Below are 24,651 nucleotides of genomic sequence, written 5' to 3' on the forward strand. Positions count from 1 at the left end.
ACAGAGGGCACATGGCTGAACGCCGGGGGTTTTAGTTGGAAGAGGGAGTGGAATAGTCCAAGCCGAAGAGAAGCAAGAGATCGATGGTCGATTGTTTTTGGTGTTAGACCTGCCAGCCTTCTTTCTCTTCCTCTTCTCTGTCTCTCTCTCCTGGCGGACGGTGGAGTTTTTATTCCTCCTTCATCTCAGCTCTGTGGTTTATTGACTCTATTGTGAATGGCTGACATGTACTCTTATGTACGCCTATTGACGTGGACTGGGATGACATAGGGATATTACGTGTGTCAAAGAGTCACGTGGCCATCCCTCCCAATCTAGTCTCCTTGACTTCCACCACCTTTGTCGTTACCTAAATTAAGTGAAGGTGATGTTACCAAGGGAGTATGGGACATCACTGAAACAGAGAGGACAAAGCCAACAACAGGAAGAGCAGAAAGAAAACTCTGAGGAGTTCCCACTGTTAGTGTGTGTCCACCAAGTCTTGTTTAGAAGTATATTTGTGTGTGTGTGTGTGTGTGCTGACCGTGCTGCTGCGTGTGGGGGGGGGGGGGTAAAGAAGCACTCGGTACCTACAGAGAGGTCAAACCTGGAAGCATGTTTTAATATTGCTCTACCGTTATCCTGAATGGCATGATGGGAGTAACACATCTGAATTGATCGTAGTTACAGAATCATAGGTCTCTCTTTTTGCATTGGACAATATATACAATGTAAAATAAATACATTTACACAAATGGACATATTGTTGGAGCACGCTGTATGATACACACGGCACAAAAATATACAGGTAATCGTTAAATGATGTGGAGCACATCTACAACTACGGACATGTCTCTCAAGGCGTCCCAGCAATTCCTGGTCGGAAAGATTTTTCAGATATTTTTTCATAATTTTAATCATATATTATTTTTTCCGTCTTTCTTAACCTTTTCCCCCTCCATCTATATTGTCATACATGTGCATGTCAGACAGCCAGGATATACCCTAAGCACACACGTGGTATGTATAAGCACACCTCGGCATAATTACCTACTTGACTAACACTCACTATTCTCCTTCACTTCTCATAAAAAATAGCAGTTGTTTGTACATTTCTTTATTCCGTATCTTTTAATGATAAAATAGTCCAATAGATACAGCATTGATCTAATTCAAACACAAAGTGCAACGTCTGTCCGTCTGTCTGTTGCACAGTCATATTGCTTTAAATAACAAAATCACGTTGGGAGAATAAACGCCCTCGTTCGTTATGGCTAAATTACTCTCCTCTCTCTCTATCTTCAATATGATCCATAGAAGGTGTTGAAAGATACACAGCAAAACCTCAGTATGATTTAAGATGCTACAACTACGTGAGTAGGCCAACAATATATATGCCGATAATTTACACAAGAGCAGTGTTGTTATGGTAACTTTAATGTTTACTAAGAATATTGAATATTTAATGGTGTAGCTAATATGCTTAACCATGTCTTGAGACTGAAAGGTACAATGTTGAAGACTTTGACCTTATTCTATGGCAAGGTTTTGATTATTATTATTATGTTATTATTATGGTTTGTCAAATATTGTTCAACATCAAATTCAGCTCAGCTTAAGTCACCTCTGAGAGACGGTTGTGTTCTCTTTCAGCTCCTTTTATTGGCCAGTACATAGTATCGGTTTGAAAATGGAGAAACAGTTGACAGAAACATCAACTAAAAACAGAAACAGACAGAGAAGAAGAAAACAGCTCTCTCCCAGGAGTTGTGTATGGAAATGATAGACGAGCCAACATGTTTCCCACAACAACTCTGACATTATTGTCTTCCTCATTAGTGAGTATAGAGAATTCAGGCCCAAAACACAACTGCAAATAAACACCACTGCCAGATCATGCAGTATCTGAAGTGTTAACCATATTCAAACTGACACACCAAGCTAGCTGCTCTCGCAAAAATTGTCATTAGATGATGACATGAAACCACACCTGGTCTTAAAATACAGCTTTAAAATTCAGAGTGAGTACATAAGTATCATTTTCCTTTTATCTGCAATTGATTCAACTGGGGCCTGCATTTAGGAAAGTACTTTCAGTTAAATACTTTCTCCAAATCATGCTCTATTCTTTATGTTTAGCCAATGATGAATAGATGGTACAGTAGTTAACACATAGGACCAAGGAAGCAGATAAATTAATTAGAAACACAACCCCCCCATTAGTCCTAGAAAATAACAATATTTTAGTCTTTCTTTTTTTCATTACTTTTAGTAAACACACAACGTTAACTACAAAAAAAATACATTTAAAAAAAAATGTTATTTCCCTTCGCAACCTCACAGAGTTTAGATAATGTTACAACGTAGCTGTTTCTGAATGGAAAGCAGTATGTACAGTACAGCAAGTTATTAAAAAAAAGTCAGCTATCGTTCGGAAGTACTCACATGTCTTTTTACTTGTATTTACTTAAACCTAAGATATACAAATGTTATTCTACAAGAAAGTTACACAAAGGATCCCTTTTGAAATAAGTTGTTTCTTCCTTTAGATACTTGTTATCCTCTTCTACGCCAGTATAGGTTATTATTATTATGATGATGATATAGTTGTTGGATCTGTTGATCGAGCAGAACTAGCTAAATAGAAGAGCCTTGTTTCCTGGTATGTCGGTAGGTATGTGAGAACACGCCAACCCTTATCTTCAGAGTATTTTCTCTACTTCTACCCTGTGACTAAAATAGCGCACGCCACGAGAACTGGAACCACCACCAGAAAGTACACAACGACGACGTTGGACGAAACAAAAGGGAAGAAACAAAAGCAACGAAAGAAAAGAAAGGGAGCGTTTTCAGAAAAAGCACAGCAAACATGAAACACTGAGAGGCTGAACTACAATTTTTCATTTTTTTTCATTTTTTTTCTTTTTATTCCAATAAAATGTATTAGATTAGAATTATAATCTGTTAATTTACAATATACAATGGTTAAGAAGGTTCAGAAAATACCCCTTACTAATAATACTGACATATTTGTTACAGAGTGTGACGTAGGTTACTTGATTTATCGTTTAGGTTCTCAACTGGAAGCAGTTGCCATTTTATATTAGATTAGGTCATAATCTAGATTTCGGATATTGATGTTCTTAATCTGTTTACAAAAACCCTGTACCAAATCCCAAGCTCATTCCTTCCTATGACCCAGTTGCTGATAATAGCTTTCCTAAATGCTAGTTTAGTATTATATCTTGGATATAGATTACTGTTGTTGGTACAAGGGTGGTCTTCAGAGTCTAATGCATGAGTTATTTGCTTGCCTCCACATTCATAGTGCTTCCCTACCCTTGGGTTAGTTTGAGTCTAAGACTATGTCATCTAATAGCCTATGGCAAGCACAGAGAGAGAAGCTACACCTGGTAGAAATGTTAGCATTTCCCAACGAAGACTGGCACAAACATTAATTGCATACATGTTAATATGCACCCTCCTTTTAAATGACTATTGCTTGGAGAAGATAAAATTCGATCCATATATATATTTCATATATTATTCATATATAATTGCTGAAAGTGGTAAAGCTGATAGAAATAAACATTTATTGATTGATTTCTTATTAACACAATATAAACTAAATAAAATAATCATAGACCATATATGATGACCGAACCATATACTTACACCATTATTCATTTCAATAAAAATAAGACCAAAAAAGTTGCAACAACCATAAATATGTCCCTTCAGCACTCCTGTACCTCTCATTCATATTGCATGAGTGACTAAAGCTTCACCATCTCCCTGAAAAGGTAACAATAACAATCAAGCCACTACTTCTTGTCTGTAAAAACACTTTGGAAGACAACAGAAAGGGGTAAAGAAGAAGTCGAATAGCTGTAAGTGATTAAAATGACAAACCCAAAGGGAAGGCTGGGGGTGATGACAACGATCTTATTGGCTGGCATGTGGGAACTTTGTGTGTGTTCTAACACTGTAGTTAGGCAGGCCAGACGGTGCCTCAGACTATCAGATGAGGTGTTTGGGGCTGATGGTTAAGTTTGCTGGACATCAACTGAATGGATCTCCGTCCTTTGGCAGGGCAAGTCTCCTCTCCTCTTGTCTTATCTTTCCGTTATCCATGTCTTCATGACAATCATCAACAAAAAGTACTTGTGAATGTTCTTTTTTCTTCTGCAGAGCTTGTCCTGTAAAAACTGAGAAGAAGAAGCTTTACAGTCTATCTGCTGCTAAGACAACCAGAGCAGTGTCTCTCTCTCTTTTCTTTTTTAAATTCCTCCTTTCAATATTTTTAGCAGTCAATAGTCAATAATCACATTGTTAATAATTCTTATATGTATAAGTGACACGAGGTCGATAGTCAATAGTTTACAGTGCCATTGTTACGGTAGCTGGTTTATGACTTGGTTATAGTTTGTACACAGACGACCCTCCAGCAGAGATCTCGTCTCAGTGTCAGTGTCTCTCCTAATGCACGGAGGTCAGAGATTAAAGTTCAGAGGTTACTCCCACCGATCTTTCTCAGTGGGCGGCGAGTTTGGGAAGTTCAGATGTCATGTGGGGTTTTGGGGTGTCAATGGGAGGAGCCTGTGTGTGATCGACTGACATTTCGGAGGTGGTGGACGTGGTTGGCCAATCAGACCTTGGCCTCCAGCAGTTCCAGGAAGAGTTTGTGCATGGGGACCTTGCCATCCTGCTTGATGCTGTAGAAGTGCTGCACAGCCTTGGTGGAGGTCTGGCGGAGCAGGGGCAGGGTCATCAGCAGCTTGCCTGCCCGACGAGGGTCCTCCGGGTGCTGGCCTGCCTCGTAGTCCTGCAGGGCCTCGTGGAGCACATCCTGGAGCTTCTGCACCGCCTCCACATCCTCTACGTGCATGGAGTCTACAGGGGGAGAGAGGGAGGGAGAAGAGGGAGGGGGTGGAAAGGATGGAGAGGTTAATCTTCACACATACTGCATGACCACATATCATTACATCATTACATACTACCTCACCTTAACATCTGCACCACAGGTAGCTTCCACAAACACCAAATTGAGACTGTATGCAGAATTCTGCAAAAACATCCTCCGTGTACAATGTAAAATAGCAAATAATACACGCGGAGCAGAATTTGGCCGATACCCACTACAAAATCCAGAAAAGAGCAGTTAAAAGAAGAAGGCGATTCCCAAACCTTCCATAACAAAGACATCACCTACAGAGAGATTAACCTGGAGAAGAGTCCCCTAAGCAAGCTGGTCCTGGGGCTCTGTTCACAAATACAAACAGACGCCACAGAGCCCCAGGACAGAAATACAATTAGACCCAACCAAATCAGGAGAAAACAAAAAGATAATTACTTGACACATTGGAAAGAATTTATAAAAGAACTGAGCAAACTAGAATGCTATTTGGCCCTAAACTGAGAGTACACAGTGGCAGAATACCTGACCACTCTGACTGACACAAATTTAAAGGAAAATCTTTGACTATGTACAGACTCAGTGAGCATAGCCTTGCTATTGAGAAAGGCCACGGTAGGTAGACCTGGTTCTCCAGAGAAAACAGGCTATTTGCACACTGCCCACAAAATGGGTGGAAACTGAAGCTGCACTTCGTAACCTTCTGCCAAACGTATGACCATATTAAAAACACGTATTTCCCTCAGATTACAAACCGAACTTTTGATAAACTCCCATATCTACTGGGTGAAATACCACAGTGTGACATCACAGCAACAAGATTTGTGACCTGTTGCCACAAGAACAGGGCAACCAGTGAAGAACAAACACCATTGTAAATACAACCCGTATTTATGTGCACATCATTATAACACCGTACATAGCCATATATGACATTAGAAATGTGTCTATTCTGTTTACACTAATGCCTGTAATGTTTACTGTTCATTTTTGATTGTTTATTTCACTTTTGTTTATTATCTATTTCACTTGTCTTGGCAATGTAAACATACCGTATGTTTCCCATGCTAATAAAGCTCTTTGAATTTAATTGAGAGCGACAGTGAGACAGAGAAAGAGAGAGAGACAGAGAGAGGGGAGAGAGAGTGAGAGAGACAGTGAGACAGAGAGAGACAGTGAGAGAGAAACAGAGAGAGAAACAGAGAGAGAGAGAGAGAGAAACAGAGAGAGAGAGAAACAGAGAGAGAGAGAGAGAGAGAGAAACAGAGAGAGAGAAACAGAGAGAGAGAAACAGAGAGAGAGAGAGAGAAACAGAGAGAGAAACCGAGAGAGAGAGAGAAACAGAGAGAGAGAGAGAAACAGAGAGAGAGACAGAGAGACAGAGAGCAGACCCCACAGAGCCCCAGGACAGCAACAGCAACACAATTAGACCCAACCAAATCATGAGAAAACAAAAAGATAATTACTTGACATATTGGGGAGAATTTACCAAAAATTGCTTTGGCAATGTAAACATAAAGCCCTTTGAATTCAATGTAATTGAATTGAGAGAGAGAGAGCGAGAGAGGGAGACAGAGAGACCGACACAGAGAGACTCCCCAGCTGAACAATAGCCTGGCCTGTCTGTATTGTCTGTCTCAGGATGTCAAATAGTCATGAGCTTACTTATTGGGTACGAGAGCATTCATGAGCACTGTGGATGGGTGTGGCACTGCAACAGATTTCTCTACTCCAGTCCTACACAGTACATCTGGAACGGCCCAGTACATTTATGGGGCCAAGCTTTCTGCCATCCAGGACCTCTATACCAGACGGTGTAAGAGGAAGGCCCTACAAATTGTCAAAGACTCCAGCCACCCAAGTCATAGACTGTTCTCTCTGCTACCGCACGGCAAGCGGTACCGGAACACCAAGTCTAGGTCCAAGAGGCTTCTCAACAGCTTCTAACTCTCAAGCCATAAGACTCTTGAACAGCTAATCAAATGGCTGTCCAAACTATTTACATTGCCCCCCCCCCCCCTTTTCACGCTGCTTCAATTCTCTGTTTATTATCTATCCATAGTCACGTTAACTCTACCTACATGTACATATGACCTCAATTACCTCGACTCACCAGATCCCTTGCACATTGACTCTGTACCGGTACCCCCTGTATATAGCCTCCACATTGACTCTGTACCGGTACCCCCTGTATATAGCCTCCACATTGACTCTGTACCGGTACCCCCTGTATATAGCCTCCACATTGACTCTGTACCGGTACCCCCTGTATATAGCCTCACTATTGTCATTTTACTGCTGCTCTATAATTATTTGTTACTTATATTATATATATATTTTTTAAAACTTATCTATAAACTTATCAATTCAATTCAAGGGCTTTATTGGCATGGGAAACATGTGTTAACATTGCCAAAGCAAGTGAGGTAGATAATATATAAAGTGAATATATAAAGTGAAATAAACTATACAAATTAACAGTAAACATTACACATACAGAAGTTTCAAAACAATAAAGACATGACAAATGTCATATTATATATATATATATATATATATATATATATATATATATATATATATACTGTCACGAATATTACCGAAGGTACTATATATATATATATATATATATATATATATATATATATATATATATATATATATATATACTGTCACGAATATTACCGAAGGTGACTCCCTTCTTGTTCGGGTGGCGCTCGGCGGTCGTCGCCGGTCTACGAGCTGCCACCGATCCTTTGTTCTGTGTTTGTTTGGTTTTGTCTAATTGGTTCACCTGTTCCTTGTTTGGTTGTTAGGGTGGGGTTATTTAAGTTCGTTCAGCCCGCTTCTGTTTGTGCGGGCATGTTCATCTGTATGTGTTAGAGTGGTTAGTGTTTTCATTTGGGTTTCTCGCTGTCCTTGTATTTTCACGATAGGGTACTTTTGTTCTGTAGTTATACCTGGTTTGGTATACTATGTTTGTTCCTGTGATTATTTTTGGACATTAAAGCGTGTTTTTTCCCGCATCCTTTGCTCTCTGCGCCTGACTCCACACCTGTTCACTCATTGAGCGTTACATATACAGTGTTTTAACAATGTACAAATGGTAAAGGATACAAGATAAAATAAATAAGCATGAATATGGGTTGTATTTACAATGGTGTGTGTTCTTCACTGGTTGCCCTTTTCTAGTGGCAACAGGTCACAAATCTTGCTGCTGTGATGGCACACTGTGGAATTTCACCCAGTAGATATGGGAGTTTTTCAAAATTGGATTTGTTTTCGAATTCTTTGTGGATCTGTGTACTCTGAGGGAAATATGTCTCTCTAATATGGTCATACATTGGGCACATAGCCTTTCTCTTGAGAGCCATGTCTGCCTATGGCGGCCTTTCTCAATAGCAAGGCTATGCTCGCTGAGTCTGTACATAGTCAAAGCTTTCCTTAATTTTGGGTCAGTCACAGTGGTCAGGTATTCTGCCGCTGTGTACTCTCTGTGTAGGGCCAAATAGCATTCTAGTTTGCTCTGTTTTTTTGTTAATTCTTTCCAATGTGTCAAGTAATTATCTTTTTGTTTTCTCATGATTTGGTTGGGTCTCATTGTGCTCTCTCTCTCTCTCTCTCTGTTTCTCTCTCTCTCTCTGTCTCACTGTCTCTCACTCGCTCTTCCCTCTCTCTCTGTCTCTGTAACTTTCTCTCTGTATCTCTGTTTCTCTCTCTCTGTTTCTCTCTCTCTCACTGTCTCTCTGTCTGTAACTTTCTCTCTGTATCTCTGTTTCTGTTTCTCTCTCTTTCTCTGTTTCTCTCTCTCTGTTTCTCTCTCTGTTTTTCTCTCTCTCTCTCTCTGTTTCTCTCTCTCTCACTGTCTCTCTCTGTCTCACTGTCTCTCACTCGCTCTCCCCTCTCTCTCTGTCTCTGTAACTTTCTCTCTGTATCTCTCTGTTTCTCTCTCTCTCACTGTCTCACTGTCTCTCTCACTCTCTCTCCCTCTCTCTCTGTCTCTCTCTCTTCCTCTGTCTCACTGTTGCGCTCACATCACACCGTCCGATCAATGGAACATACATGTTAAATAATAATCACAGGTCAACTAACTACATCACACAGACTAGAAAGCACATACCCCCCTCTCTCTCTAGTGATATAGATAATAAACAAAAGTGAAATAAACAATCAAATATGAACAGTAAACATTACACTCACAAACGTTTCAAAGGAATAGAGACATTTAAAATGTCATATTACGACTATGTACAGTGTTATATTGATGTGCAAATAGTTAAAAAATAAATAAACAAATATGAGTTGCAGTTGTTCTTCCAATCCTGCTGCTGTGATGGTCATACATTTGTCAGTAGGTTAGGAAGTGCATTGTCAAAGCTTTCCTTCATTTTGCGTCTGTCAGAGTGGTCAAATATTCTGCCGCCGTGTACTCTCTGTTTTGGGCCAAATAACATTCCACTTTGCTCTGTTTTTTGGTAAATACTTTCCAATGTGTCACGTAATCAGACTCTGCATGCAGAGTCTGAATTTTGTGTTTGTCCCGTTTGTAATTTCTTGGTTGGTGAGCAGACCAGACCTCACAACCATAAAGGACAATGGATTCTATAACTGATTCAAGTACTTTTAGCAAGATCCTAATTTTGGATGTCAAATTTGATGTCCCTTTTGATGGCATAGAAGGCCCTTCTTGCCTTGTCTCTCAGATCGTTCACAGCTTTGTGGAAGTTACCTGTGGTGCTGATGTTTTTTGTGTGCTTTAGGGCAATGGTGTCTAGATGGAAGGGAACAGGTCTGAAAGAATCTGTGCAGAAGATCTATGTGCTGCTGTAGGCCCTCCTTGTAAATTTGACTTCAGATTCTAGTAGGGTGAGGTCTAGTAGGGTGCTGCAGACTGTGCCCTCACCAATTTGTTGATATATATGCTGAAGAGGGTGGGGCTCAAGCTGCATCCCTTTCTCATCCCTGTCTCACCCCACAGCCCTGACGAAAGAAATGTGTGTTTTTTACCAATTTTACCTGGACACTTGTTGTTTGTGTACATGGATTTAATAATGTCGTATGTTTTTCCCCCAGCACCATTTAAAAAAATCCAAAATCAGTCCTTGGTTCCAAATATTGGGGAAGATGCCAGAGCTAAGGATTAAAATAATTTAAGTATAGCCAATTGGAATTTTAGGATTCCATCAACACCTCAGGCCTTTTGGGGTTGGAGGGTTTGTATTTTGTCCTGTAGTTCATTAAATGTAATAGGAGAATCCAGCGAGTTCTGGTTGTCTTTAATAGCTGATTCCAATAATTTGAATTGATCATGTACAGTATATGTGTTTGCTTATTCTTCCTTGAAATAAAGCCCAAAAGATTTGACAAGTGGTTTACCCAGACAGTACATCTCCATTTGGATAGATAACTCCTTGTGTTGTTGTTTGTTTAGTGTTTTCTAGATTCTATGATTCTAGATTCTATGATTCTAGATTCTATGGATACTTCAATTACATTGAGCTGATTTCTGACGTGCTGTTCCTTCTTTTTGCGTAGTGTATTTCTGTATTGTTTTAGTGATTCACCATCGTGTGAGGCTCAGGTTTTCTGGGTCTTTGGTTGGATATGTTTTTAAATTTCTTTCTTAGATTTTTGCATTCTTCTTGCATTCTTCATCACACCATTTGTCATTGTCTTAGGTTGTCTGATAGGGAAGCTGAAAGGTCAACTGTATTGTTTAGGCTTTTTACTGACAAGTTTACACCTTCATTATTACAGTGCAATGTTTTGTCCAGGGTGTTGTCTAAAAGGGAATTAATTTGTTTTTGCCTAAATGTTTTTTTTAGGTTTCTACACTACTTTCCTTCTATAGGAAAACTTTCTATAGAATTTCTTAATTTTGTGCAGTTCCTTTGGCTTTAACTCCTCATGATTGAGTGTGGCTCTGTTCAAGTAAACTGTGATTTTGCTGTGATCTGATAGGGGTGTTAGTGGGCTGACTGTGAACGCTCTGAGAGACTCTGGGTTGAGGTCAGTGATAAAGTAATCTACAGTACTACTGCCAAGAGATGAGCTATAGGTGTACCTACCATAGGAGTCCCCTCTAAGCCTACCATTGACTATGTACATACTCAGCATGCGATAGAACTGAAGAAGTTGTGACCCGTTTTTGCTGGGTATTTTGTCATAGTTTGGTCGAGGGGAGTGTATTTGGGAGGGAATGCTGTCACCTCCAGGTAGGTGTTTGTCCCCCTGTGTGCTGAGAGTGTCAGGTTCTTGTCCTGACATTTAGGTCACCACAGTCTAGTACATGTCCCTGGGCCTGGAAATGGTTCCTCTCCCCCTCTAGGATGGAGATGCTGTCATCGTTAAAGTATTGGGATTCTATTGGGGGGATGTAGGTAGCACACATCTTGCAATAATTTCCTTATTCATTTCTTGTCGCATGTAAAATGTTCCTGTTTTGACAAATTGAATAGAGTGGGTTAGGTCTGCTCTATATAAAATGAGCATTCCCCCTGAGTCTCTTCCCTGTTTCACACCTGGTAGTTCGGTGGATGGGACTACCAGCTCTCTGTAACCTAGAGGGCAACCAGTAGGTCCATTTCCTCTATACCATGTTTCTTATAGGATGACAATGTCTGTATTTCCGATTTCTTTGATGAAGTCTTGGTTCCTTCTCTTTAGGCCAAAGACAGATGACCTCAGACCTTCTATATTCCAGGATGAGATAGTAAAAGCTTTGTGTTCCATAGTGTGTTGATGTGAATTTGGTTAAATTCTCTAAACCCCACCACACGTACACACACCATCACACACAGCTCGCTCCAAAGACACGTTCAGATTTTCATGCTTTTGCGTTTGGGTCAATACTCTAACCCTTGTGTGTGTGTGTGTCTGATTCAGGATGCTCTTAGTCATCCGTCACAGGGGCTTTGGCAGTGTGTGAGTGTGAGTGTGTATGAGTGAGTGTGTGACAGGGACTTTGGCAGTGTGTGAGTGTGAGTGTGTATGAGTGAGTGTGTGACAGGGGCTTTGGCAGTGTGTGAGTGTGAGTGTGTATGAGTCAGCGTTTGACAGGGACTTTGGCAGTGTGTGAGTGTGAATGTCTATGAGTCAGTGTGTGACAGGGACTTTGGCAGTGTGTGAGTGTGTATGAGTGAGTGTGTGACAGGGACTTTGGCAGTGTGTGAGTGTGAGTGTGTATGAGTCAGCGTTTGACAGGGACTTTGGCAGTGTGTGAGTGTGAGTGTGTATGAGTCAGTGTGTGACAGGGACTTTGGCAGTGTGTGAGTGTGAGTGTGTATGAGTCAGTGTGTGACAGGGACTTTGGCCATTGAAAGTGACCTGTGATCCGACAGGAGCCCTCGGCAGAAAACAGATTACACACCTTTACTATGCTGCAGAGCCAGCAGCACTAACTATCACACACACCTTTACTATGCTGCAGAGCCAGCAGCACTAACTATCACACACACCTTTACTATGCTGCAGAGCCAGCAGCACTAACTATCACACACACCTTTACTATGCTGCAGAGCCAGCAGCACTAACTATCACACACACACGCACACACACACACACACACACGCACACACACACACACACACACACACACACACTTGTTTTTCTATCCTCGTGGTGACCTAAATGTATTTCCATTCAAAAGTCCTATTTTGCCCAAACCTAACATTTACCCTAACCTTAACCTTAACCCTAACCTTAACTCTAAACTTAACCCCTAGCTCATAACCCTAATTCCTAACCCTAACCTCTAACCCTAATTCTAACCCTAACCCTAAACCTAACCCATAAGGTTAAAATAGCCTTTGTCCTTGTGGGGAGGTGGGAAATGTCCCTACAAGGTTTTTCTTGTTGACTTTTGGGGATTCAGGTCCCCAAGAAGATAGAAGAACAAGACCACGCGCACGCACGCACGCACGCACGCATACACACGCACACACACACACACACACACACGCACGCACACACGCACGCGCACGCGCACGCACGCACGCACACACACACACACACACACACACACACACACACACACACACACACACACACACACACACACACACACACACACACACACACAGGCTCAGAGAGATACATGTGCAGTTGTACACTCTATTCTAACTGTTACACACACCATTCTAAAATATTACACACACCATGTATTTAACTACACAACCTACACAAATTATACACAAGTATGTATTCCTTACTGCATCTATTTCCTATAGAAAGGCTCAGGCAACAATAAAGGGTCGCTAGACGTTCCATAATTCCATAATTCATTTACAACGTAGTAGCTGTTTTTTGTCAGTAAAACACTATCCTCCTAATCAAAACATTTGCAACCATTTTCTAAGGTGTTTGTCCACTGCTGTTAGATAAAATGCCACGCAGAGTAAGACTAGAGAATCAATGAGAATTCAATTAACTCTTAAGGTGACAGGAGACTTAATGTGATTTGGCTGTTAGTTAAATGAGAATGCTAGTCAAACATTGTGTGAGTAACTTCTGTTTCTTAGCTTTATAGGAAAGAGATACACTTCTCCCAGAGTGCTTGACAATTATAGAAGCAAGTAGATATTATTACCTGTGTGTGTTTGTGTGTGTTTTTGTGTTTGTGTGTGTGTGTGTGTGTGTGTGTGTGTGTGTGTGTGTGTGTGTGTGTGTGTGTGTGTGTGTGTGTGTGTGTGTGTGTGTGTGTGTGTGTGTGTGTGAACATTGGCGGAAAAACTATGTTCTTTAAGAGTATGTTTCTAATTAGCAGTGGGTTAAACAGGGACTGCTAAAACCCCCATACACACATGCACACACACACCTTAACATGTGTATCACGTTCAGTAGCATTGTTAAGGATTCCCATTAATGCAGACGATTAGCTTTCAAGGAATTAATTAATTGTCCCTGCCCTTCAAAATGCTAACGCTAGCTTTCTGTTGTTCTTGCCCTGGGCACTGGCTCACAATGCATCGATCCCAAAACTGATAGAAATAAATTAATATAGTAATTAATTAAGGACTAAATAGTAATTGTTACTCAAACCTTATAGTTTTGATCATAAACTTGTCTGCATCACTTCTCTATTAGTTCCTGTCCTCTCACATCATTGACAGACATCTCCAACAGTAACCATTTAGCAGATGTTTTTATCTCAAGTGTCCTACAGTTAACATATAATGAATATTCACTATGTGGGCCATGCAGGAATCTGATGCACACACATCCACTCCTGTAAAAGTGCAGCTTGAACTGAACTGCTGTGAAGGACTCCATCTGCTATCAGTCATTAAAAAACACATTTTTCTAAAGATACACAATGCCCAAGTCCTCTCTGGGGTGCACTTTCTGGCAGAAGGGCTGGCACGGGCTCGTTTTCTCCCACATTTTCCCCACTTGCCAAATAGTGAGTCGTCATCCCACCGCCAGCAGAAGCAATCTGCTCTTTCATTTTTCAGCGTGGCTGGCCCGGCCTGAGATTGATCGGCACATATGGCCCCAGAAAACAAACTGTCAATACGTTGAGCGCTGGAGAATTTCAACAAATACCCGCCTGCACATTGTGTCCCATTTAACACGTTCTATTGACCGTTTCCTTCTTTTAATTAAAGGGAAACCTGCTGGCCGGAAACCAAGATAAAGTTCAAAGATGGGGTCACCGAGGGGGGTCACAACTTATTTAACAGGCATCTGAGGAGAACACTATGCTAATTGTAAAAGGGGCATCCACTACTTCGCTTCGGGGAGATGGTGGGGGATAGCGAGTGTGTGTGTCTGCACACGTGCATGTGTGTGTCAGTGTCTCAATGTGTGTGTATACTAGAGAGGATATTATTGAGTTTGTGTGTGTGTCTGTGTCTCAATGTGTGTGTCTACTAGAGAGGATATTATTGAGTTTGTGTGTGTGTCTGTGTCTCAATGTTGTGTGTCTACTAGAGAGGATATTATTGAGTTTGTGTGTGTGTCTGTGTCTCAATGTGTGTGTCTACTAGAGAGGATATTATTGAGTTTGTGTGTGTGTCTGTGTCTCAATGTGTGTGTCTACTAGAGAGGATATTATTGAGTTTGTGTGTTTGTCTGCTATGGGGCTGTATTTAAATCACCTCTTTGATGGGGATGTTCTTATTAGTCTCATGGGAGGAGGGGGAGGAGGTGGGGGGAGGAGGAGAGGAGGAGGAGGTGGGGGAGGAGGAGGAGAGGAGGTGAGGAGAAGGTGGAGGGGAAGAGGAGAATAGGTGGAGGGGAGGAGGAGGAGGAGGAGAGGAGGAGGGAGGGGAGGGGAGGTGGGGGGGGAGGAGGAGAGGAGGACGAGGGGAGGAGGTGGGGAGAGGAGGAGGGGAGGAGGAGGGGAGGAGGAGAGGAGGAGGGGGAGAGGAGGGGAGGAGATGGGGGGAGGAGGAGAGGAGGAGGAGGGGGGAGGTGGGGGAGGAGGAGAGGAGGAGGGGGGGGGAGGAGGGGGGGGAGAGTAGGAGGAGGAGGTGTGGGGAGGAGGGGGAGGATGAGGAGGGGAGTAGGAGGGGAGGATGAGGAGAGGGGAGGAGGTGGGGGGGGAAGGAGGGGAAGAGGTGTGGGGGGAGGGGGAGGGGAGGAGGAGAGGAGGTGGGGAGGAGGTGGAGAGGAAGGAGAATATGTGGAGGGAGGAGGAGGGGAGGAGGAGGGGAGGAGGTGGGGGGGAGGAGGAGAGGAGGAGGAGGGGAGGAGGTTGGGGGGAGAGGAGAGGAGGTGTGGGGAGGAGGAGGGGAGGAGGTGGGGAGGAGGGGGAGGGGAAGAGGAGAATAGGTGGAGGGGGAGGAGGAGGAGGGGAGGAGGAGGAGAGGAGGTGTAGGGGAAGAGGAGAATAGGTGGAGGGGGAGGAGGAGATGGGGAGGAGGAGGAGGGGAGGTGGGGGGGAGGAGGACTAGGAGAGGGAGGTGGGGAGGAGGTGGAGGGGAAGAGGAGAATAGGAGGAGGGGAGGAGGAGATGGGGAGGAGGAGGAGGGGAGGTGGGGGGGACTAGGAGAGGAGGTGGGGAGGAGGTGGAGGGGAGGTGGAGGGGAGGAGGACTAGGAGAGGAGGTGGGGGAGGAGGTGGAGGGGAAGAGGAGGAGGGGGAGAAGGAACCAGATCACACACCTTCTCTTTCCTTACAGATCTCCTGAAAGCCCTAATGACTCATTGGTTTTGACGCAAACAACAGCAGTTGTGGGTTTGAGTCCCACATGGGCCACATATAAGTCACTCTGGATAAAAGCTAAAAGCTATCTGGTAAATGACTATTTATTTATATTTCATTTTTATATTTTTATTATAAGAGTAGGGAAAAGAGACCATGGGGACTGATTCATAATGTTCTACCATCGTACCACTGTGTGAAATGTAATATCAGCTTTCAAAATGAAATATATGAAATATCACTTCGATATTTCATAGAGATTAGATGGAAGCAGGCATCATACTCAGGATGTTAACAAGACTGGAAACAAGACCACCACCAGGACAAACACCAGACACAGGAAACGTGGAGAGTTATGGAATACACTTACTGTTGCTGTTTAAATCCACTAGCCATCCAATCTTGTTTAGTATTTACTACAATGTCGCTTTGTGCCAACAGCTACTCAGAAGTGTGCCCATCTGAGTTTGTGTAAGAGAGCGAATGGGGATGGATTGTGTGTGAGTGAGTGTGTGTGTGTTTGTGAGCGTGTGTGTGAGAGTGTGTGTGTGTTTAGGTGTGTCTGCTGCATGTGGCACCTCATCCCCCCCATTCTTACCTGAGTTGGCCAAAGCTACAGCCTTGAGAGTAACAAACTCCTCCTTCTCCAGCTTCATGACTTTGTATTTCTTCACCAGTTGCAGTATGGCGTTGTTGAGATCAAGAAGTCCTGCCAGCTTGGACTGGTCCTCGTCCATGATGTAGTCCTCAGCATACACCAGCTTGTCCTCCAAGGACAGCGAGCGGAACACCACACGCAGGATCAGAATCTCCATCCACGCACTCTGCAGTAGACTCATCTGGTCTGCCAGCGACAGCGTGGAGAAACCTGAGGGAGGGAGGGAGGGAGGGAGAGAGGGAGGGAGGGAGGGAGGGAGGGAGGGAGGGAGGGAGGGGGAGAGAGGGAGGGAGGGAGGGAGGGAGGGAGAGAGAGAGGGAGGGAGGGAGGGAGAGGGAGGAGGGAGGGAGGGAGGGAGGGAGGGAGGGAGGGAGGGAGGGAGAGAGAGGGAGGGAGGGAGGGAGGGAGGGAGAGAGAGAGAGAGAGAGAGAGAGAGGGAGGGAGGGAGGGAGAGGGGTTAGGGAGGGAGGGAGGGAGGGAGGGAGGGAGGGAGGGAGGGAGGGAGGGAGGGAGGGAGGGAGGGAGGGAGGGAGGGAGGGAGGAGAGAGAGAGAGAGAGAGAGGGAGGGAGGGAGGGAGAGAGGTTAAACCCATTGGATATGCAATAGTTTAGTATTCAAATCTGAGAGATAGACTTCTCCCTGTGGTGGGTAAGAAACAGGGCTGTGTGTGGGTGACATGTTGGGTCAAACACCATTCATGGGAATGGGTCAAACACCATTCATATTCAGCCTATCTAAAGGGTTAGGGTTAGGAAAATGAAGCAGGGGATGGAGCATGGCTGGAGTTTTGGTTGAGTTCTGGTCTTGTGCCGAGTTGTTCTGGTACTAGTTCTAGGTCAAGGTCTTCGTCTGGCCTAAACTGGCCTAAGACACCATCGTAATTTGGTCCGTGCGTTGAAGCCAAGGGAAGTTCTTCCAGCCTCTACATCCTGACAGCCAAGGTGACCAGGGGTCTCCTCCTTCTCGATAGCCCAGCGCCCAGGGCTCTCCTCTGGGGACGGAGTGGTCTTATCTCCCCCTGAACACACACACCATGGATCAATGCTAGCCATCACCACTCCTCACACTCTAATTGTTAGCCTGAAAACTTCTGCTCTCTCTATTCCTGTCTCTCTCTATTCCTGTCTCTCTCTATTCCTGTCTCTCTCTATTCCTCTCTCTCTCTCTCCCTCCCTCCCTCCCTCCCTCCCTCCCTCCCTCCCCCTCCCTCCCTCCCTCCCTCCCTCCCTCCCTCCCTCCTCCCTCCCTCCCTCCCTCCCTCCCTCCCTCCCTCCCTCCCTCCCTCCCTCCCTCCCTCCCTCCCTCCCTCAGGTTTCTCCACGCTGTCGCTGGCAGACCAGATGAGTCTACTGCAGAGTGCGTGGAAGGAGATTCTGATCTTGCGTGTGGCTATACGAAGGGCTATATGAATACATTTGATTTGATTTGTGCTTCTAGTTCCGACCATGCAGTAATATCTAACAAGTAATCTAACCTGACAACTACCTTATACACACAAGTGTAAAGGAATGAATAAGAATATATACATAAAAATATATGAATGAGTGATGGCCGAAAGCCATAGGCAAGATGCAGTAGATGGTATAGAGTACAGTATATACATATGAGATGAGTAATGTAGGGTATGTAAACATTATATAAAGTGGCATTGTTTAAAGCAGCTAGTGATACATTTATTACATCAATATTTCCATTATTAAAGTGGCGAGAGTTGAGTCAGTATGTTGGCAGCAGCCACTCAATGTTAGTGATGGCTGTTTAACAGTCTGATGGCCTTGAGATAGAAGCTGTTTTTCAGTCTCTCGGTACCAGCTTTGTTGCACCTGTACTGACCTCGCCTTCTGGATGATAGCGGGGTGAACAGGCAGTGGCTCGGGTGGTTGTTGTCCTTGATGATCTTTTTGGCCTTCCTGTGACATCGGGTGGTGTAGGTGTCCTGGGGGGCAGGTAGTTTTCCTCCCGGTGATGCGTTGTACAGACCTCACTACCCTCTGGAGAGCCTTACGGTTATGGGCGGAACAGTTGCGGTACCAGGTGGTGATACAGAGGTTGAAGAAGTGCTGCTGCGCCTTCTTCACCACGCTGTCTGTGTGGGTGGACCAATTCAGTTTGTCCGTGATGTGTACGCCGAGGAACTTAAAACTTTCCACCCTCTCCACTACTGTCCCGTCAATGTGGATAGGGGCTGCTCCCTCCTCTGTTTCCTGAAGTTCACGATTATCACCTTTGTTTTGTTGACATTGAGTGTGAGGTTATTTTCCTAACACCACACTCCGAGGGCCCTCACCTCCTTCCTGTAGGCCGTCTCATCGTTGTTGGTAATCAAGCCTACCACTGTAGTGTTGTCTGCAAACTTGATGATTGAGTTGGAGGGTGCAAGAGAGGGCTGAGAACGCACCCTTGTGGGGCCCCAGTGTTGAGGATTTGTCAGCGGGGTGGAGATGTTGTTACCTACCCTCACCACCTGGGTAGGACCCAGTTGCACAGGGCGGGGTCGAGACCCAGGGTCTTGAGCTTAATGATGAGTTTGGAGGGTACTGTGGTGTTAAATGCTGAGTTGTAATTGATGAACAGCATTCTTACAAAGGTATTCCTCTTGTCCAGATGGGTTAGGGCAGTGTGCAGTGTGATTGCGATTGCGTCATCTGTGGACCTATTGGGGCAGTCTGCAAATTGGATGGGTCTAGGGTGTCAGGTAGGGTGGAGGTGATATTGTCCTTGACTAGTCTCTCAAGCACTTCATGATGACGAAAGTGAGTGTTGCGGGGCGGTAGTCGTTTAGCTCAGTTACCTTAGCTTTCTTGGGAACAGGAACAATGGTGGCCCTCTTGAAGCATATGGGAACAGCAGACTGGGATAAGGATTGATTGAATATGTCCGTAAACACACCAGCCATCTGGCCTGCGCATGCTCTGAGGACACGGCTGGGGATGCCGTCTGGGCCTGCAGCCTTGCGAGGGTTAACACGTTTAAATGTTTTCCTCACGTAGGCTGCAGTGAAGGAGAGCCTGCAGGTTTTGGTAGAGGGCCGTGTCAATGGCACTGTATTGTCCTCAAAGCGAGCAAAGAAGTTGTTTAGTCTGTCTGGGAGCAAGACATTGTGGTCTTCACACACTGTTGCTGGTATTTTGGCCCATTCCTCCATGCAGATCTCCTCTAGAGCAGTGCTGTTTTGGGGCTGTTGCTGGGCAACACGGATTTCAACTTCCTCCAAAGATTTTCTATAGGGTTGAGATCTGGAGACTGGCTAGGCCACTCCAGGACCTTGAAATACTTCTTATGAAGCCACTCCTTCGTTGCCCGGGCGGTGTGTTTGGGATCATTGTCATGCTGAAAGACCCAGCCACGTTTCATCTTCAATACCCTTGCTGATGGAAGGAGGTTTTCACTCAAAATCTCACGATACATGGCCCCATTCACTCTTTCCTTTACACGGATCAGTCGTCCTGGTCCCTGGTCCCAAAACAGCCCCAAACCATGATGTTTCCACCCCCATGCTTCACAGTAGGTATGGTGTTCTTTGGATGCAACTCAACATTTTTGTCCTCCAAACACGAGAAGTTGAGTTTTTACCAAAAGTTCTATTTTGGTTTCATCTGACCATATGACATTCTCCCAATCTTCTAGCAGGATGCTGGTGTGTTACTGATGGTAGGATTTGTTACTTTGGTCCCAGCTCTCTGCAGGTCATTCACTAGGTCCCCCCGTGTGGTTCTGGGATTTGTAATCACCATTCTTGTGATCATTTTGACCCCATGGGGTGAGATCTTGCGTGGAGTCCCAGATCGAGGGAGATTATCAGTGGTCTTGTATGTCTTCCATTTCCTAATAATTGCTCCCACAGTTGATTTCTTCAAACCAAGCTGCTTACCTATTGCAGATTCAGTCTTCCCCGCCTGGTGCAGGTCTACAATTTTGTTTCTGGTGTCCTTTGACAGCTCTTTGGTCTTGGCCATAGTGGAGTTTGGAGTGTGACTGTTTGAGGTTGTGGACAGGTGTCTTTTATACTGATAACAAGTTCAAACAGGTGCCATTAATACAGGTAACGAGTGGAGGACAGAGGAGCCTCTTAAAGAAGAAGTTACAGGTCTGTGAGAGCCAGAAATCTTGCTTGTTTGTAGGTGACCAAATACTTATTTTCCACCATAATTTGCAAATAAATAAATTAAAAATCCTACAATGTGATTTTCTGGATTTTTTTTCTCATTTTGTCTGTCATAGTTGAAGTGTACCTATGATGAAAATTACAGGAGGCAGGTGTGTGTGTGTGTTTGAGATGACGGTGTGTGTGTGTGTGTGTGTGTGTTTGAGATGATGGTGTGTGTGTGTTTGTGAGGCAGGTGTGTGTTGGTGTGTTTGTTTGAGATGACGGTATGTGTGTTTGAGATGACAGTATGTGTGTGTGTGTGAGAGAGGCAGGTGTGTGTGTGAGAGGGCAGGTGTGTGTGTGTTTGAGATTACGGTATGTGTGTGTGTGAGGCAGGTGTGTGTGTGTTTGAGATCACGGTATGTGTGTGTGTGTGTGAGAGCAGCATGATTTCTTCCTCTCTCTCTGAGCTGATCAGTAGTGGCAGATAACTTATTATGTTGGAGTTGCAGGTTACCGTTTATAACAACTGTTCATCCACTACTGCTAACATTTCTGATCACATTAGGAACTGTGGAAGGCTGAGAAACATTTGGTGTGCCATTCACACACACACACACACACACACACACACACACACACACACACACACACACACACACACACACACACACACACACACACACACACACACACACACACACACACACACACACACACACACACACACACACACACATGCACACACACACACACACACACACACACACACACACACACACACACACACGCAAACATACAGGAAGCAGTGTGAGCCAGTTGGCAGCACCTCCACTACTACTTAATAAAATCATCAAAAGGGATTAAGGATGAGTTTCGGGGAAATCGACAGTAACACAAACAGGGTGAGCTGTGGTCACAGAACAGACAGTAATACTAACAGGATGAGCTGTGCTGTGGTCACAGAACAGACAGTAACACTAACAGGGTGAGCTGTGGTCACAGAACAGACAGTAATACTAACAGGATGAGCTGTGCTGTGGTCACAGAACAGACAGTAATACTAACAGGCTGAGCTGTGGTCACAGAACAGACAGTAACACTAACAGGGTGAGCTGTGGTCACAGAACAGACAGTGACACTAACAGGGTGAGCTGTGGTCACAGAACAGACAGTAACACTAACAGGGTGAGCTGTGGTCTCAGAACAGACAGTAACACGAACAGGGTGAGCTGTGGTCACAGAACAGACAGTAACACGAACAGGGTGAGCTGTGGTCACAGAACAGACAGTAACACTAACAGGGTGAGTTGTGGTCACAGAACAGACAGTAACACTAACAGGGTGAGCTGTGGTCACAGAACAGACACTAATACTAACAGGGTGAGCTGTGGTCACAGAACAGACAGTAACACTAACAGCGTGAGCTGTGGTCACAGAACAGACACTAATACTAACAGGGTGAGCTGTGGTCACAGAACAGACAGTAACACGAACAAGGTGAGCTGTGGTCACAGAACAGACAGTAACACGAACAGGGTGAGCTGTGGTCACAGAACAGACAGTAACACTAACAGGGTGAGCTGTGGTCACAGAACAGACAGTAACACTAACAGGGTGAGCTGGGTCACAGAACAGACAGTAACACTAACAGGGTGAGCTGTGGTCACAGAACAGACAGTAACACTAACAGGGTGAGCTGTGGTCACAGAACAGACAGTAACACGAACAGGGTGAGCTGTGGTCACAGAACAGACAGTAATACTAACAGGGTGAGCTGTGGTCACAGAACAGACAGTAACACTAACAGGGTGAGCTGTGGTCACAGAACAGACAGTAACACTTACAGGGTGAGCTGTGGTCACAGAACAGACACTAATACTAACAGGGTGAGCTGTGGTCTCAGAACAGACAGTAACACGAACAGGGTGAGCTGTGGTCACAGAACAGACAGTAACACGAACAGGGTGAGCTGTGGTCACAGAACAGACAGTAACACTAACAGGGTGAGCTGTGGTCACAGAACAGACAGTAACACTAACAGGGTGAGCTGTGGTCACAGAACATACAGTAACACTAACAGGGTAAGCTGTGGTCACAGAACAGACAGTAACACGAACAGGGTGAGCTGTGGTCACAGTACAGACACTAATACGAACAGGGTGAGCTGTGGTCACAGAACAGACAGTAACACTAACAGGGTGAGCTGTAGTCACAGAACAGACAGTAATACTAACAGGGTGAGCTGTGGTCACAGAACAGACAGTAACACTAACAGGGTGAGCTGTGGTCACAGAACATACAGTAACACTAACAGGGTAAGCTGTGGTCACAGAACAGACAGTAACACTAACAGGGTAAGCTGTGGTCACAGAACAGACAGGTAATACTAACAGGGTGAGCTGTGGTCATAGAACAGACAGTAACACTAACAGGGTAAGCTGTGGTCACAGAACAGACAGGTAATACTAACAGGGTGAGCTGTGGTCACAGAACAGACAGTAACACTAACCCGAGATGGCACCAGTGTTATGTTACTGTATCATGTCTATAAAGAAACTATAAAGAATCTGAGAGAGAGAAAATGAGTGAGGTAAAGAAGGGAAGGCAGAGAGTATGAGTGTGTGCGAAGGGATATGGGGGGGGGGGGGGATATGTGTGTGTTCTGTAGCATGACAGATGGACTGACTCCATAGCCTGGAGGTTCTTCCTGTGCCAAACTATTAGAGTGGAAGGAGGACATTCTTTTTTTTTTGTGCATCAATGATGTTATCAGGAGCAGAAGCTCGGCTTCTCTAGATTTCATCCCTAGCTGTCTTCCCTAGCTGTCTTCCCTAGCTGTCTTCCCTAGCTGTATTCCCTAGCTTTCATCCCTAGCTTTCATCCCTAGCTGTCTTCCCTAGCTGTCTTCCCTAGCTGTCTTCCCTAGCTGTATTCCCTAGCTTTCATCCCTAGCTTTCATCCCTAGCTGTCTTCCCTAGCTGAAATCCCTAGCTGTCTTCCCTAGCTGTAATCCCTAGCTTTCATCCCTAGCTTTCATCCCTAGCTTTCATCCCTAGCTTTCATCCCTAGCTGTCTTCCTAGCTGAAATCCCTAATGCTGTCTTCCCTAGCTATCTTCCCTAGCTGTCTTCCCTGGCTGTCATTCCTAGCTGACATCCCTAGCTGTCTTCCCTAGCTGAAATCCCTAGCTGTCTTCCCTAGCTGTAATCCCTAGCTGTCATCCATAGCTTTCATCCCTAGCTGTCGTCCCTAGCTTTCATCCCTAGCTGTCTTCCCTAGCTGACTTCCCTTGCTGTCATCCCTGGCTTTCATCCCTAGCTGAAATCCCTAGCTGTCTTCCCTAGCTGTCATCCAATTCTTCTTATCATCCTTATTAATGCTGCTTCAGGACGATTCATTAACAAATAACATCTCTGTTCTCATGGCTGTAGCCATACGTCTCTGTTCTCATGGCCGATCCATACATCTCTGTTCTCATGGCCGAGCCATACATCTCTGTTCTCATGGAAGAGCCATACATCTCTGTTCTCATGGAAGAGCCATACATCTCTGTTCTCATGGCCAAACCATACATCTCTGTTCTCATGGCCGATCCATACATCTCTGTTCTCATGGCCGATCCATACATCTCTGTTCTCATGGCCGATCCATACATCTCTGTTCTCATGGCTGATCCATACATCTCTGTTCTCATGGCCGATCCATACATCTCTGTTCTCATGGCCGATCCATACATCTCTGTTCTCATGGCCGATCCATACATCTCTGTTCTCATGGCTGATCCATACATCTCTGTTCTCATGGCCGATCCATACATCTCTGTTCTCATGGCCGATCCATACATCTCTGTTCTCATTGCTGATC

At 44.5% G+C, this 24,651-nt stretch overlaps 1 protein-coding gene across 6 annotated transcripts in view; it reads right to left on the bottom strand.

The window, feature by feature from the left end:
- Positions 1-575: 575 nt before the first annotated feature.
- Positions 576-24,651, bottom strand: part of LOC135508382 (estrogen-related receptor gamma-like) — a 295,554-nt gene continuing 271,478 nt past the window's right edge. For all 6 annotated transcript variants that reach the window (XM_064928525.1, XM_064928522.1, XM_064928524.1 and 3 more), the window contains 2 exons: positions 16,638-16,907; positions 576-4,872 (listed from right to left, as the gene is read on the bottom strand). In XM_064928525.1, coding sequence (XP_064784597.1) covers positions 4,628-4,872; positions 16,638-16,907 — 515 coding nt within the window. In that variant the 3' untranslated portion in view covers positions 576-4,627. The remainder of the gene's footprint in view (positions 4,873-16,637; positions 16,908-24,651) is intronic.

Source organism: Oncorhynchus masou, chromosome 21 (genome assembly GCF_036934945.1).
Source record: "Oncorhynchus masou masou isolate Uvic2021 chromosome 21, UVic_Omas_1.1, whole genome shotgun sequence".
Lineage (NCBI taxonomy): Eukaryota > Metazoa > Chordata > Actinopteri > Salmoniformes > Salmonidae > Oncorhynchus > Oncorhynchus masou.